This window comes from Oryzias melastigma, linkage group LG19 (genome assembly GCF_002922805.2).
Source record: "Oryzias melastigma strain HK-1 linkage group LG19, ASM292280v2, whole genome shotgun sequence".
NCBI lineage: Eukaryota > Metazoa > Chordata > Actinopteri > Beloniformes > Adrianichthyidae > Oryzias > Oryzias melastigma.
The window spans coordinates 10539552-10556339 of NC_050530.1; the positions used below are offsets into that span (position 1 = coordinate 10539552).

A 16788-nucleotide genomic window follows, 5' to 3' on the forward strand; every position below is an offset into this window, starting at 1 on the left:
TTTTTCCCTGAAAAATTATTTTAAATTGAAAATAAAAAAATATGATTTTTAGTCATTCTTAAAAGTAACATTTTCAGACAATTATAAAACACTTTATTTTCTTTCTTTTTTTCATAACACGTCTCTTGTTGGCTTACATTGATAATGTCAATTGCACTGATTCTGCATACAGGATTATAGTGGACACACTTTGAAAGGGTGTACAACAGTACAGGGATGACATCAGAACACAGAAGATTATCAGAGGATGCTTTCTGTCACTTCCATGTCTCGAATATTTTAGGGGAGCTCCTGTGTTTACAGAACAATATTAGATTGTCATTGTAAAGTTCATAAGCCTGCTTGGATCATTAATCATGTCAGTTGTGGAAAAATGCATTGAGGTCCTCGTATGGTGGCGCCCTGTCGTGGTGCAGGTGGCCGTCATGGAAAGGTGGAATGTTTTCTGAGTGCGCAACGCCACTGCGCGCTCCCGAGGGCCCAAACGGTAAGCTGTGGCTGGGCCTGGAGGTGCTCAGTCCGGAGTAATGCATAGAGTAATGATAGTTCCTGTCTGTCTCGGGGGGCTCCTGCTGCCTCCCGGAAAGCCCGCCGTTCAGGCACACGGGCGGGCTGTGCTGGCCTTCGTAGTCTGGGCTGCTGTAGTCAGGAGACGTCCCGCCCGCCGGAAACACGCCATCATATCCAGGGCCGTAGGAATGGCCTCTGAGGTTGAGCGCACCCGTGCCGGGCTGGTAGTGAGGACTGGAGATCCGGGAGCACCGGTAAGGGTAGGGATGGACGGAGAAAGGAGAGCTGGGCATGTGGAAGCGGGCCCCATCCGTGCACTGTTCTGTCAGAAAGTTTCTGGTGTTGAGCTGCAGACAGCCCGCCACCAGATTAGTGGTGGGCTGGGACAGGCCTTTGCACAACATCTGCACGTAGGTCACCACATCCGGACGCTTTCCGTTGCGCAAAATCTCCCCAAGCGCCAATATGTAATTCTTGGCAAGCCGCAAAGTTTCGATCTTAGAGAGTTTTTGGGTCTTGGAGTAGCACGGCACAACTTTGCGCAAGTTGTCCAACGCAGAGTTCAGGTCATGCATGCGCGTGCGCTCCCGCGCGTTGGCCTTAAGTCGACGCACCTTGGAGCGCTCGACGCGCGCCGCTGTCATCTTTCGTTTCTTTGGGCCGCGCTTCTTGGGTTTGTCTCCGCTGTTCTCATCCCCGCACTCCTCCTCCTCCTCGGCTTCATCATCCTCATCATCATCGCCGGCCATCTCAGACTCTGCTCGGCTGCTGCCCTCCTGCGGCTCGTCCAGCTCGTCCTCTCCGAGGGCGCATCGGTCGTGGCCGTCCTTGGTCTTGCAGTCCTCGCTGTCATTGTCGTCCACCCAGTCCGCTGCGAGCCTCTGGACGTCAGGCAGCACCTCACTGAACAGACGGCTCAACATTGTGGCGGGCAACCTGTGGAGAAGCACAACAGCACTGCAGTTTGACTGTTGATTTCTCGTTTTACGCACCAAAAACAAGAAAAGCTGAACCTTTGTTAAGGACAAATTTGGATTTTTAAATAAAATTTGAAACATAATCCTTGTTTTTTGACTCTTTTATGTAGCAAATTTGACTCATTTATAAACGTGTCTTAATTTAAAGGTCAAAAATCCCCAAAATGAAAGCCAATATTAGAACTACAAGTCCTTACAGGTCCGAAACCTGAACGATACTCAAAGTTGTCCATTTTTCCATGTCATAGTTCCGGGATAATTCGTTTTAAAAAGAATTCTTGTCATAAAATCAGATAAAAAGGTGTCAAGTTATTTGCGTAAATCAGCAAATAAATTGTCTTTCTCTTCTGTGCGGCTCAGGGAGCCACGTCAACAAGCTTCCTCTGATTTCCCACGGGACGCACCGTGGATGCGCGTCCCTCCTGCGTCCACGCACGAAAAGCACCATCCCAGAGGCATTCCAAAACACTCGTGAACGACAAAATGTTGCATTAGGAATAAATATTAAAAAAGGGAAACATTTCAAACGTTTTTTATTCATCTTAAAACCTGAAATGATACATTTCAATAAAAAAACAGTTTCATTTAGTGGTTTTAGAACATCTTTTCAACACCAAGATGGTTAGTTTTCTTTATCTAATTCTATGTTTTTCTCACATAATAATCAATGCCTTCTGTTTTGACTCATAATTCATAAAATGTACCTTTCATTTGATCGCTGAGTCCTTCTGATGTGCATTAGAATCCTTTCCGGACCCATCAGGAGCTCAGATGTAAAAAAACAAGTTTTTTTTCTTTCTTTCCTTTTTTTAATCTTGTAAGCACAATGTAATTAATGCCAACCAATACCTTGTCAATTAGCCTGTGTCTCTCTGTGGAGAATTCTACCCCCACGGTGCTCATCCTGCAGGAACACACACATGTACCCCCCACCCCCTTCACATGCGCATGCACGCTTACGCGCCACACAATCACAAATAAGACTTTCGCTGCTCGATTTCGATGCCACTTTTGAATTGTGTTCGTTTAATAAAAATGAATGTAAGTTAAAAAGACGAGAGTGGATTTCTTGTGATGGATCAGCTCCCTAGAGGACAGGAATCAAAAAGATCAAATCATAAAAAAGAAAAGGGGAAAAGCGTGTTGCCCCTCATTATCAATTACGCTCCGCGCATGAAAATTCACTCATCTTTTCCTCACCAGCTGCAGCATCCCTCCCGCCTCACACAAAGACTCAACCAAATGTGGACCTGCGGATGCGTAAACGTACCTCCGTGGTGGAGCTCAGAGTCGGGGTAGAGCCGGTTTGTTTATACCATGTCTCTCCGGGTGGGCACCACATCCACACTCCTGCGTGTCCGTCCTCACACCTTCTCTCCTTCTCTCCTGCCCTGCCTCCCTGCTCTCTCTGTCTGCTGCAGCCGCGTCTCTCCTCTGCCCAGACGCGCGGAGGGAGCCGTGTGGTACCTCAGAGGCAGGACTGGGTGGGTTACATACGAGCTCTGATGCCAGGCCCATATGGCTGGCACGTCATTGGCAAGAGCCATCACATGAGAGCGGGTGATTGACATGCGGCCGCATTCAGAGAGACTGGCTTCCCCTCGGGGAGAAGGACTCGCCATCTGTCACTGAGCTGAAAGAGAAAATGGAATAAGGAGAGGATGGTAGAGGGGGAAAATCCTCTGTTAGCCTCCATATCTTCAGGAAAAAACAGGGTTAATCTCACATAGAGGATTTAGGGAAGCAGCCACTTTAAGAGATGTAGTTATAGAAACCATATCATACTTAAGCTGATATGTTTATACAATCAAATAATCCCTATAAGACCTGTGGGAATTCTATTTCAGTGAAATAAATATTATTTTCACCAGTATCATCTAATTCCTCCAGCGGCCTGGGATGATTCCCAGGCCATGAAGATCAGAGTCAGAGAGCAATTGTCTAAATGAGTCAATTGAACTCAGCTAAGCAGAGCATCTTGGTTTGTGTTGCCAGGCTTGGCACAGGTGCTGGTGGGCGGACCGGTGCCAAAGGTGGCAGAGGCACAGATTGGAAAGAGGGACCAAGAGACGGGGCAAGACCAGGAATAAGAGGGGGGGAGAATAATAAAGAAATCCAGAGGCGCGTCCTCTCCAGAATGTTGCTGATTCTCTCCAATTTTGCTGAAACATCTGAAATGTCTCTACACCTGCATGACCTTTCAGCTCCTCCGTGATGAAGATGTAGCTCTTCGCCAACAGAGGATGTTTGTCATCAAAATGTTTTTTTTAATAAGAAAATAAAGATGCATTTGTCAAATTCCCTCTTAAATTGTTTCATTTTGCATCCATTGAGTGACATAAACTAAAAGACTTGAATAGAGATTTAATCTATTAAATGTAGGCGGAGCTACAAACACATTCATACTTGTTCTTGAGGTGGATGTGTCTGGGCTGGATTATGTCCTCAGTGCTAGGTCATGGATATTATGAGAGACCCTTGTATGTTTTAATTACTGCAGGACCAACAATTTTCTGCAAATCCACCATTTATAGTTGTGTTCTAGTGACATCTGCTGGTTGTAAAATGTTAGTGCAGTAGACTGTCAAATTCATTAAACATATACACATATACTACCAATATAAGTGGTCATTTTCGCCATTTTTACTTGGTTTATTTAAGATTTTTGTTTCTGGAAACAAAACCTCAAAATTCATCATTTCATACTCTCCATATTAGGACTTTTTGCAATGTATTTTAGAACTTTTTTTTGCTGAATATGCAATATTTTGTGTTGACACTTTCATCCTAGAAGAACAAAAGAAAGAGATGAAAAAAACATTAAAAAGAAAAATACTGGGTGCAATGTAACATCCTAAAGAAGAGGATTAGAGCCACATAGAAAATTAATAAATTAAGGGCCAAAAAGGATTCTTACTTTAATCTTGTTATTCTGACTTTTTTCTCATAATTTCTCAGATTTTAGTCTCGTTACTTTATTTTAGAAATCTTACTTTTTTCTTCAGAATTCTGACTTTTTCTGAGAAATCTGACTTTAGAGAATAAGCATTTTATTCTCTGAATTATGAATTTATTCTCAGATTTCTAATTTATTTTTTTTCATAAATTTGATTTTAATCTTAGAACTCTGGCTTTAAATTCATAATTCTAACTCCCTTTCCTCAGAATTCTGGTTTTAATTTCAGAATTTTACCTTATTCTCTAAGAATTCTAACTTTATTCTCTGAATTTTGACTTTAATTTCAGAAATCTGACTTCAACCATAATATTATGCCTTTTTCTTTTTAATTCTAAATCTAAAAAAATTGAATTTAGACTCAGAGTTTTAACTTTTTTTTCTCAGAATTTAGATTTTGATGTCAAAATTATGATTTATTTACTCAAAATTTTAGCTTTAATCTCAGAATTTGAACTTTGTTTTTCAGAATTCTCACTTGAAACATATTCTGCCTTTTTATTGAGAATTCTGACTTTAATCTCAGAGTCAGAAATCTAACTTTAAAAGAAATCAGCATTTTGAAAAAAAGTGAGAATTTTGAAACTAAAGTCAGAATTATGAGGAAAAAAAGTCATAAACTTAAAATTAAAGTCAGAATTCTTCTTTTCCCTTTATTTTTTTTCCTCCATGGCCATAATCTTCTGCTGTAAAATAACATTATGTATTCAAGGATCAAATCTTTGGGATAAAAAAAAAAATTTTTTTAGCTGTAGTTGGGCAGTCAAATATCCATCAAACGGACCTGTCTTGATTTTAGGTAGAACCAGGTAGAACCAGGTCAGTCTGTTTCGCAACCAACAATAAAATGTAAAAAATATGACTCAAAATATGTTTTGTGAGTTAAATATTCAGTGTATAAATTTATTCAAGAAATATCAGTGGATCTATTGGGAGATTCTATCCACTTTTTGATTTTCTCCCAGAATCCACAGTTTCTCCTGGATCTGTCTGTAATAAAAGCATATCGATATGAAAAATATCAAAGGGGTTATGAAAAATATATATTTTTCTGTTTTCCAGTCAGGATTTTTAAACACAAAATATTTGTGTTACATTATAGTTTCATGTTTTTAGCATATGTGTTTTTAGTTTTAAGAATAAATGCAAATTTAACTGACATTGATGCAAAGTCCAGTCACAATTGTAAGTGTGTTGGCGCCATCCTGTGGTAGGTTTTTATAATGCATGGAAGCAAAGGCATTTCACACTAAAACAGTTTTATTTTTCTGTCTGTTTCTGTTTTTATTAGAACTTTAACAAACTAATTTAGTCATTTTTATCTTTATTTCCTCTATTTTTAAGTCAATATCAGACTAGAGAGTATATAACATATTTCACTGTACAGAGTTTACTAAAATCTGTTTTCACATTTGTAACACAGTTGGACTCTGCTCATTCGTCTGAAAGACTTATTGACACAGTTTGCAGTCATTAGCATCTCTGCTTGTTTTGAAGTTGCTCCATCTAGCTGCATATCAGCATCAATCTATCTTATGGAAATCATTCTGTGCTTGTATCTCCTGTTAACACTTCATGGCAAATAGAGTCTGTGTAAAATCAACAGGGACATCGTGTCCATCGCACAGTCTTAAAGAAATAGTTAGAGTTTGACTGCTGGCCAACACATTGTTGCCACAGTGCAGTAAATCCACCCACACAAAACCAGAATAATCCTTCTCTTTTCTAGTTTTCCATCCAGCACCTGCACATGCATTCATCTCTCTCTGACCCCTAGATCTCGTAACTGATGCTGGAGCACTCTCACACAAGAACAGCCAGCACGGCACTGCAAAAGAAGAAAAAAAAAACTGTTGCCAGGCAATGCTTTTCTCCAATGACTTCTTGAGAATTTATCAGACTGATCTGGTTTACTGGACAGCAGAAAAGAAGAGCGCAGCTTTTCCATTCTGTCACGAGGAATGATTGAAATATTTAAATTAATTTTGTAATGTTGGGATAAAAGTGGATCTACGGTATCCATCCGTTTACTTAACCTGTTATCCCACAGGGTTGCTGGAGCCTGTCCTGTCTACTGTTGGATGAAGATGGTGTACAAGTAGATCTAAGCTTAAAATCTAAATCAGACTCCACAAATAATGCAACAATTCAAGTAAAAACATTGTTTGAATTGCTTGGATAAATATTCCCTGTCTCATAACTATTTATGGGAGATATTCTGCATTTTCTTTCTCCCACCAAACCAATTATGAAAGTAATTTATAGCAGACCAGAGAGGTGTATGTCTAATCTCTGCAAACAGACACTCAAATAAATGTCAGAGGTGGGTTATGATTTAACATTTTATTTGTTTAGACTGACGTGAACGCTTTTTTGTTAAAGAAAAAAAAGGGAAAAAAAACTGAAATGTGTGAATCTTAAGCATATTTTAAAGGAAACTATTTATTTATATATTTTAGATCTAAGTAATATTAGTTTTCAAGTCATAACTAGCGGGTTAAAAGTCTCTATTTAAAAAAATGTTTTTGAAAAAAAGGAGAAAATTGAAGTTTATGAATGTAATGAGTGACAGTTCTTTCTGAACTTTGAAAAGTGCAACAAAATGTCATTTAAAAGTTAATTTTTGCACAAATCCAACACTAAAACAAAGCTTAAACTACCCCCTTCAGACGCGTCACATTTTTTGTGAAGCACTAAAAGAGAAGTTTCCCACGAGACCTGAAAGCATCATGCGGTATAATAAAGCTTCTGCGCACATTTACCATCTTCACACCTCTCCTCTCCCCATCGCGTAGAATAAATCAATGTCACAGTGAAAGACGCATGCGAGCAGCGAGGGAGGGAGGGAGGAAGAGGAGAGCAGGCAGGCAGACTGGGGAGGAAGCAAGCAAAGCTGTCAAACTCCAAAATCCGCTGTGACACACAGAGCTGCTCATTCATCAGCGCTTATCTGATTAAAAAAAAAAAAAGGAGAGATTTTAAAGCAGGGAGTGATGCAGGCTGCACAGGGGGATAAGTCGGAGTTGGACTTTAAGTTGGACATTTGTGCGCGTGGCTGTGGAGGGGGCAGGCTGCCCGCAGACGCAGGGATGATGGAGGAAGACAAGGATGAGAAGAGGAAGATCCAGTTCTCTGTGCCTTCATCCGTGCCAGTCCAACTGGACCCGCGCCAGGTGGAGATGGTGAGGAAGCGTGATGTTGCCCACACAGATAATAATAGTGTTTGTATAATGAGGAGGTCAGACTTGTGTTTGTTAGGAAACACACTTTAACTTCCTTATCTTCAGTCAGACAGAAGTATTGACCAGTATAAGAAACTTTCAGGACTCTAAAGTGAAGCCTTTCATTCCTCTTTTGTGTGTGCAGTCTTTCACTGAGGTGAAAAGACAGTTACATAACTCCTGCCACTGTATTTTGATGCATGGTGGGCAGCAGCAGGGATCAGTCTGAGCTATACAGCCGCTTTTTCTGAGCTTTTTCAAACATCTCTGCCCTTCAGGAGGATGGAGGCACAGAGGGGGAAGTGAGGCTTGCAGCAGCATATGTAATTGTGAAAATGAAGGGTGCTCGGCAACAACGAAAAATGAAACAAAAGGTCACATAATTGCTCATGTAATGGAAGGAGGTGGAGAGAGTGTTATGTAAAATAGAAAGGGCTGATTTATTCAAAAGCCATATGAAAAACAGGCAGGTAAAAGCTGCAGCAGAGAGGAGAATCTGAGCTGAAAATGATACATTTGGAGTTAAATCTACTTTCAATTCTGGTTTAGGAGGAACATCTGTATTAGTATAAGGAAAAAATATTGATTGAAAAGTAGTTTTCCTGAAAAAGTCATTTTTTTGGATACCCAGATGTTTCACACCAATTGGTCAAATTTTCTTGGATTAATCATTCATAAATTCTGTGCCAACACCCACCTGTTGCCTAAAGAAACAGTAGCCAGTCAAACTTTAATGTTTTCTCTTTTTAATGTCTAAAAATCTAAAGTTTTAAAGCAACATAAGTTAAATTTTTACATCAGAATGGGTTTGAACTCCAGTTTTTGCAGACTTTAGCAAGCTAGCATAAAAATAAAAGGTTTCAAAAACGTTCATTGTGGCTATAAGATGCTGCTTTGATGGCATGAAATGATAAATAAAATCTTTTTAATCTCTATTACTTGCCAGGTGGAAGTGTATGGAGTTAAAATGAGGCCAATATTATATGAAACGCAAATAAAACAAATTGGAAAAACTAGCCAAAATTAGCCAACAAAAAATGTAAAATAGCAGAAACTTTTTGCTTTTACAAAAAAAACATAGTTATTTTCAGCTAAAAATCAAACATTTGAACATTTGAATTTTAATTGTTTAGGTTTCAAAACTCAAAATTTCAATTTCAAAACTTTTTTTTCAGTTTCAAATCTTTTTTCAGTGTCAACTCTCTTTTTCTTCGTTTTTGACTCAGAAAATTTTTGTTTTAAAACTTTTGGCCCCGTTGTGACACGTTGGGGCGGGGCTTACACAAAGGACAATCAAAATCCATGAGGGCGGTAACTTCAGTCCAGGAGCATTCACTGACTCTAAGAACTTAGATAACTATGGTCAGAAAATGGCTGTATTCTCTGTACTATCATAGTCTGAAGTTGCCCAAAGACAGGTGTAAAAAGCAGAGTTTTATTGCATACAAACTGCACGTCCAAAATGCCGTTCTAGCCCGTTCAAAGCCACATCTTATTGTGCTAAACACGGGCATCAAAAACGTCCTTAGAAAATGTTGAAAACATTGAAAACGTTGTATTAGCCCCGCCCCAATGCGCTACAATGGGGCCAAAAGTTTTGAAACTGAATTTTTCAGATTCACAAACAAAGAAAAAAAAGAGTTGTAAGTAAAAAAAAAGATTTAAAACTGAAAAAAAAGTTTTAAAATTGAAATTTTACGTTTTGAAACCTAAAAAAAATAATATTTGATGGTGAAAATAATAAAGTTTATTGTATAATAGCAAAAGGTTTTGGACATTTTACATTTTTTTTGGCCAAACATCAATATTTTTTTTCAGTTTGTTTTATTTGGGTTTAAAATAATATTGTCCCCAATTTAGCTCCATAGAAGTGTTCTATATGGAACTTTGAGATGATTAGATTAGATTTGATTGAAGGGTTTAAAACAATTAAAAGTTTATGGCTATTTTTTCCTAAGATGGTGGGTCAGCTTTTATCTTACAAAACTAAAGATAAAAACGGAGGATTTCTGTTAGCCTTGTGCAGCTTCTTTGTTCAAGGAGCTGCAAAGATGCTGCTACAGTGCAGCTGAAAGTCCTGAGGAGGTCACGGCAAAGATTGCTAAGTCTGCTAACTTGCTGCCAAGCGTTTGTGAAATGGGACTGAGCAAAGAATTGTGCTTCAGCTGCAGCTTCACAAACAGCAACACTTGCATAAATGTGCCACTGTGTGGGTCTATATTGGAGCAGCAAAATCTTCTAAATATTACATTTTTATTCCTGGGATTATTCTGTTGTTTTCACGTCCATCCTGTGGGAGTCTAAACGCGCAGTTTGAAAGCAGCACAAACTCTAAATGCACTTGACCTTCTTGTCATGTTGTTTTCCTAAATGACCGATAATAATAGAAGGTTAATGGACAGGTTCTTAATTGTGGAGTGGTCCTTCAGTTCTAAGTACTAAAAGAGATCTGTGACATTACTCCATTAAAAAACACATCCACCGTCGCTCAGATTTGCATTTATTCCCCCAAACTGTGTTTGGTTGGAGAGAGTAAATGATGAATATGGATGGATTCAGCAAACAAAAGGCAGTAAGGGTTGTTCCAGAGTGAAAACTGCCCACACATCTCATGCCCACACTCAGAGCTGTGATTGGCTTCTCAGCCACTCTTATCTAATAATTCTCTCCTGCTATAAAACGCTTTCAAATCGAGACATTGGCACACACTGAAATAAAATAAAATGGATACTTCCAATTTTTCTGAACCAATGAATCTTCAATATTTCAAATGTTGCTAAATATAAACTGCACACTGACTGTAATATTATTTATGTTGGCAATGCTTTAGTTTAAAGCTAAAATGTTATCATTTAAATCATACAAAGAAGAAAAGCTGCAAAGGGAGTAAAAAATGAAAAGAATTTAAAAACTAATCCCCGGCTTGAAGCCTTGATTTCGTTCTGATCAGAGGAAGAAAATCATTTTTCTCTTCTTGTCTCTGCTAAGATTCGACGTCGGAGGCCGACACCTGCCACGCTTTTCAGACTGACAGATGCAGCGTCTCCTGAGGAAGACAGTGGCCAGCGTCAGGTTGCCCAGTTGACTGTGTTACTCAATCATTTAAATTTAAAAAATAGCATTAAAAAAATCCTAAAACACTCATCAAAAACGTCTAAAATAGGCTCTGAATTTGTAAAACATTTGTTAAAAGGAGAGGAAAACAGCAGATTTATTTGATAAATACATTTATTTAGGTGTCAGGAAAAACTCCTTCAAAAGTCAAAGCTATAAATTTAAAGGAGGTGCTCTTCCCCCAACTGCAAAAACATAAAAAAATATTTAAAACAGCTTTATAAATGGCAACTGAATATAAACAAAAGGTAACTTATAAGAGCTTTCCATTAACAAAGTGTTTTCTGTTTCCCTGCAGCGGGCTCTGGGTGAAAAAGGCGTTTTAAAACCGAAACTGGTTCACATGTCAACCTACCAGCCACCCTCTCTGAAAGGTAAAAGCACTTTTAAACTCTGCTGCAGATGTTTTTCACTAATTTAACAAAATAACAACAGCAAAATCAAGGTCAAATAACGTGTGGTTTGTCATCTGTCAGGATTATGCGTGTATTTATAAAAAGAACTCTGAAATGTGTGTCTGCTTTGGGTATCGCTGCAGGAATGTTATGTGAGATTAGGAGGAGAGACAGATGTGAGTCTGTTCCAGATCATCCTGGATTGGAGATTGCAGCTGGAATCTCTCACACACAAACACATGCATGCACACTCTCGTGCCCCGATCTTCAATTTAGATAATTTCTTTCATTAATTGTTTGTTTCACTTCTGCGGTTTTTCTTGGGTTGTATCATGACGCTAAAATCCATAAATCCTTCATCTTTAAACGCTTATTTACCCATTTAGAATTTTTTTTAGCACATACAAACTAGGGGTGTGTATTCGCAAAAGCCTGGCGATACATATCCCGATACTTATCTCGATGTCCCGATACTTATATCACGATATGATATATATCACGATACGATATATGATATGTATATATATATATATATATATATATCATTTTGTCATATATATATATATATATATATATATATCGATACAATATATGTAGATATATGACAATATGATATATATATATCATATTGTCATATATATATATATATATATATATATATATCCTAAGACTGTACCAGAACAATTTTCTTTAAGAGTATGACTTAGAAAAAACTCTACCTGAATATACTTATCTCACGATATGATATATATATCACGATAAATACATAGTAAAACTGTAAAACTTTCACTTTTCTTTTAAGAATATGACTTAGGCCTAATCCAAATTCTTCCCTTCCCCTTCATTTATCCCTCCAAATGGAGAGTTATAAAAAATATTGTCTCATATTTCCGACGCCACTTTTGTTCTATGATGTCACCAATAATCGCCAGTCCGCTAGTATTCACACAGAGCTTCCAGCGCTTGAATATACATAAGAACGGCAGTTTTATAACTTTAAAAAGGTCATTACTTACATTTAAATGTGAACCTCTGTGGTTCAGAGCGCACTTACGTGAAGAAAAGCGCTTCTCAGCGCGACATGGTTTACCCTTGCGACTGAATACTTTGTATCCCTCCATTTGGACGGTTGGTTTTAAAAAATACATTTCCCGGACACGACTTGCATTTAAACTGCCCCTCAAATTTAAGGGATCAAGGGAAGAATTCGGATTGGGCCTTAGAAAAAAACTCTACCTGAATATACTTGTCTTAAGATACGATAAATATCGCGATATATATCCTAAGACTCTACCAGAACCATTTTTTTTTCACTTTTTTTAATAGTATGACTTAGAAAAAAGACTCTACCTGAATATTAATATGTTTTTCAGCGTAATAAAATGTTAAAATTCCCTTTTATGTAATGATAACTGTATTAACTACTGCAGATGTATACTGATACTGGCAGTAACATGGCACAGAGATTTGGTTCGGTACCCATAAAAACGAAGTAGTACAAGTCTCATAACAACAAATCCATGAGACTGACTGAACATTTAACATAAGCTGATTCTCGCAAGATCTTCTTATTGTTTTCGGTGTAGAGCTGCTCAAAAAGGTTCAGTGGGCTGTGCTGCCAACTAGTGGTCGGGGGTTCAGGGAGAAAACAAAAGTAAGACGCTGAAGGACGCTCATAAAATATTAATTAAATATTGTCTTGTCAGCATTTTAAATCGATACTAGTATTGCCAAACGAAATATCACGATATATCGCCAAAACAAATTTTCCCTCCACTCCTAATACAAACATTTTATGGATGCAAAAAAAAAATCATAAGCAATGCTGTGTTGATTTGCAGCTGTCCAGAGGATGGCCCAGGCACACTTCTCCTCCTTAGACATGGACAAAGAGACTTCTCCAGCAGAAGAGGAGGGGCAGCGTGATGTGAAGAGGCAGATTGGCTTCGCCACAGGTGAGTTCAACATTCACAAATTTCCTTTACTCAAGTGGAAATAACCTATACTGTTGAAATTCCTTCAATGCCAGATCCGAAGGAAGAAAGCAAACCAGCCAAGAACTCACACGATCTGCAGGAAAATCCAACAGCAAAATAAGTTTAAAAAAACACCCAAAACGAGGGAGGAAAGAGTTGATAACAAGAGGTCTGAGAGGAGTCGTGTCTGCAAGAGTGCTTGTAATTGTGTGATTTTGTAAGTGCATGTCACAAAAATCAAACATTCACACAAAAGGGAAGGAAAACATACAAATATTTCCACTTTTAAAAACAATTTGAAAAGATTAGATCAGAAGTAAACTTTAAATCAAATTTCAGAAAGACGACAAATTTTATATCAGAATAATTAATTTCCACAAGTGTTTTTTATTATTATGTTTGTAAGCTACATTCATTAGCCAGAAAGAAATTAAATGTAATGAAAGGAGCAAAATATATCTAATTAAACTAACTTATGTGTGAAGTATCTTAGTTTTGTTAATGTTTTACTGTAATGAAGCTTAATTTAAAGGAATTGGAGTTTGTTTTTGTACATTTCTAAGCTAGAAGCTGGAATTTAAGGTCATGGAGTGAATGCAGTGGATGAATGACCTTTGATAGATTGTAAAACAGTCAAAATCTCATGGGAGTTCTCTCAGGAACTGCACACGCTTGCAAGGTCGGTGAAAATAAAGTGAAAAATGACAGATGGTGCTGGCTTAGATCAAATCCATTGTCATAAAATATAACAAAAAAATAAGTGAGAAAGTTTTTGACACATGGGGCTGAAAGATATCAGACGTTTTTAGGTTTTGGTGATGATAAAAATCATAAATCTGCCCATAAAATGTTGTTTCGTTTGTGGAGTGATGCCTAAAAATGTTTCTTTTTATTTAAGAAAAAAATAGAAAGTTGAATTTAAGTGAGTTGTGTATTATTTAAGCTCCCAAGGTGATTAAAATTCAAAGATCGTTTGACAATTTTAGATAAAATATGCTAACTAATACTTATAGAGGATGTTGTCTTGAAGTTTTTAAACCATTAAATCTATAATATTTAAAATGTTGCTAAATAATACCTCCACAGAGTCATATTTAAGGTAAAATGCTCATAATTTAAGCAGTACTTTAATTTAAAGCTAAATTTTTATTCTATGACTTGTTTAAATATCTTCTAAGCTTTACAAAATACTGTAGATGTTTGCAAGGTCAGTGAAATAATAAATTACAGAGTTATAAAAAATTTTGAACAAGTTTTTTATTTGTTGAGGCTGAAAGATATCAGAAGTTTTCAGGCTTAGGTGATGATAAAAATCATAAATCTGCACATAAACGTCTATGTTCAGCATCTCATATTGTGTTTTAGTTTGTGGAGTTATGCAGAAAAATACTTCTTTTTATTAAAAAAAAAAACAAATTAGATTGTTGAATTTAAGTGACTTTTTTTTATAATTTTAGGTCCCCAAGTTTAATCAATTTGCTTGGAATTCACTGGAAGTATTTTTAAGGTTTATGAACAAAAATCACAAGAAAATATAATTTTTTTTAACTTTTGCTTTATTTACCTCAATTTCCATAAGTTATATTCTATTTTCTGTGCACCACTGACATCCAATAAATAGCACTTCTAGTTCACACAAAATTCAAATAAAACTGTTAACCCATTTTACCAACAATAAAAAGTTCTACTTTAGCCATTTAATAAACAAAAACTTGAAACATGTGCAATAAATGTTTTATTTAAAGAAGAGTCAAAGTTAATGTCTAGGTTATTGAAGTGCAGGGCTTTAGCAGAGCTTGCAATGTTATTGTTTGCATGATATCCACCTTTCTAAATATTTAGAGCTTTGTTGCTGCAGTAGGTGTGTTTGTGATTACTGGAGAAAATCCTTCAAATGTTTCTAGTGCAGCTAAAGTGCTTTGGCAATACAAGGGAGTTTTAGAGATAAACACTCACTGTCCCTGGAGAATAAAGAATTACTAATCAGCTTGTGTGATTTTGTTATATTTTTGACATTTGACATTGTGCAAAACACAAATACATGTGACAATATTACACAAAAGCATTTTTTTTTTTTTTTCGATTTCACCAACTCATTGATTGACTGCCTTTAGAAAAAAGACACCTGTCACATCATCCACTCCCACCCTCATGTCTGGAGGGAGCGTGTACACCTCCAGACGAATCAGAGTGTAGCCGCTCTCCTTTAAGCTGGCACACACCTGGGCTTCGTCCAGCGGGACTACAGGGATCCTCACATCAGGTCCTGCAAAATAGTAGCTCTCTCCGAGGGCTCCGATGAGCAGCAGGTGACCCCCGGGCCGGAGGAGCTTCCGGGTGTGTCCCAGAGCTCTGGTGAAGGTAGGTAAGTCGGGGCTGACGCTCTCCAGGCAGAAGCAGGAGACCAGGCAGTCGGCCCCCGATGGAGGAAGGACATCAGGGGCCAGAGGTTGAGAGCAGTGGACGTCGATGGGGACGACGTCTGTGACGACCCGACGCAGCTGGGTAGCTTTTTCCGTCCACTCTGAGGGTCTAAAGAACAATATTGAGAAAAGCATTTGAAAATACTTTGTATTCTACACATATGCACCATTACATGATTACATAAAATATTCAAAAACGTACCGCCGGCCCTCCAGTTTGCAGACGTGCTGTAAGTATGGCGTCCAGTCCAGACTACATCCTCCCTCGTCCCTCAGCCAGCGCTTCAGTTCCTGCCTGTTCACATCCAGGAAGTCTGTCAGCAGAACTTTTCTGAAAACCTCACAGCCACTCAGCACCTGGTACAGAGTGGGACCAGAACCGATGTCTACCAGGAGCTCACCCTTCACATCACCTGAGGAAGCAGTTAAGATAAAAGGGAATAGAAGTTAAAACTGCCAGTAAAAATAAACTTGCAAATATGACGGATTTAAATGCTAATGTCTCACCTTCTGTGAACGCTCTGTGCAGACATGCCAGCTTCCAGGGTACAATGCTGTCTTTTCTGGTAAAATCAGCCCTCGGTGGAGTGTAGTTGTACTGCAGATATGCTGCAGGATCGAATTTCTCATAGCAGACCGCCATAGCAGCCACTCCATTTTCTTTTCTCTTCTGTTCCATCGTTACCCGTTTGTGGAAGGTCCACCTTTGTCAGTGGTAAACCCAAAGGTGCTCCCCTCTTTTATACCTGGATGTGTTGGTGTGGCATTACGTGAGTACGTGCTTTGGAGCACTTTGTGCTGATAGTCATCCTGTTTTTCAGTCCGTGCTGCCTGATAGGATTTGTCGTGTTCACTTTCTCTGCCCTGCAGCACTGATAGCATCAGATCAGAGGGCTTCCTTCAACGCTGGACCCACTAATGGACTTCTCTTATGGCTTTCAGGTCTTTTGGGCACCTTTTAAAGGTCGCCTGTATCTGCACTGTCATTACACACTGGGCCTTCTGCACTCCCCAGAAGTTATCTCTGCCTTTGAAAAACACAAATAAGTCCATCTTTTATAAAGACAGATTATAATTTTTCCTGATGAACTCTCTCTTGGTGAGACTTTATGGAGATGTGGTCAGTGGATGGAGAGCTGTATGGATCGAACAAAAAGTTTAACGTATTCTTACAGATCATTGGTATCTGTGTTAATATTTGCTCTTGGAAATTTAC

The 16788-nt window shown here is 38.2% G+C and overlaps 3 protein-coding genes across 6 annotated transcripts; 1 reads left to right on the forward strand and 2 right to left on the reverse strand.

Annotated features, from left to right (window-relative positions):
* Positions 1–70: 70 nt before the first annotated feature.
* On the reverse strand, positions 71–3328 carry LOC112154671 (neurogenic differentiation factor 2). Of its 3 annotated transcripts, none has more exons than XM_024285797.2 (2): positions 2758–3328; positions 71–1446 (listed from the first exon to the last, which is right to left on the reverse strand). In XM_024285797.2, exon 2 carries the CDS (start codon positions 1431–1433, stop codon positions 360–362), a length of 1074 nt encoding a protein of 357 aa, XP_024141565.1. In that variant the 5' UTR covers positions 1434–1446; positions 2758–3328; the 3' UTR covers positions 71–359. The 3 variants fall into 3 exon arrangements, with proteins under 3 accessions (XP_024141565.1, XP_024141566.1, XP_024141564.1); XM_024285798.2 differs by lacking the exon at positions 2758–3328 and adding an exon at positions 2688–2750; XM_024285796.2 differs by lacking the exon at positions 2758–3328 and adding an exon at positions 2192–2681.
* A 3353-nt stretch (positions 3329–6681) lies between these two features.
* LOC112154568 (protein phosphatase 1 regulatory subunit 1B) lies at positions 6682–13281 on the forward strand. 2 transcript variants are annotated; one of them, XM_024285607.2, is made up of 5 exons: positions 6682–7625; positions 10653–10736; positions 11077–11152; positions 13015–13128; positions 13203–13281. In XM_024285607.2, the coding sequence occupies exons 1-5, from the start codon at positions 7437–7439 to the stop codon at positions 13268–13270; spliced, it is 531 nt and encodes a 176-aa protein (XP_024141375.1). In that variant the 5' UTR covers positions 6682–7436; the 3' UTR covers positions 13271–13281. The 2 variants fall into 2 exon arrangements, with proteins under 2 accessions (XP_024141375.1, XP_024141376.1); XM_024285608.2 differs by lacking the exon at positions 10653–10736 and having other exon boundaries at positions 7190–7625.
* Positions 13282–15207: 1926 nt separating this feature from the next.
* Positions 15208–16594, reverse strand: LOC112154569 (phenylethanolamine N-methyltransferase). Its single transcript, XM_024285609.2, has 3 exons — positions 16080–16594; positions 15775–15985; positions 15208–15681 (listed from the first exon to the last, which is right to left on the reverse strand). The coding sequence occupies exons 1-3, from the start codon at positions 16249–16251 to the stop codon at positions 15243–15245; spliced, it is 822 nt and encodes a 273-aa protein (XP_024141377.1). The 5' UTR covers positions 16252–16594; the 3' UTR covers positions 15208–15242.
* Between the last annotated feature and the right edge of the window lie 194 nt (positions 16595–16788).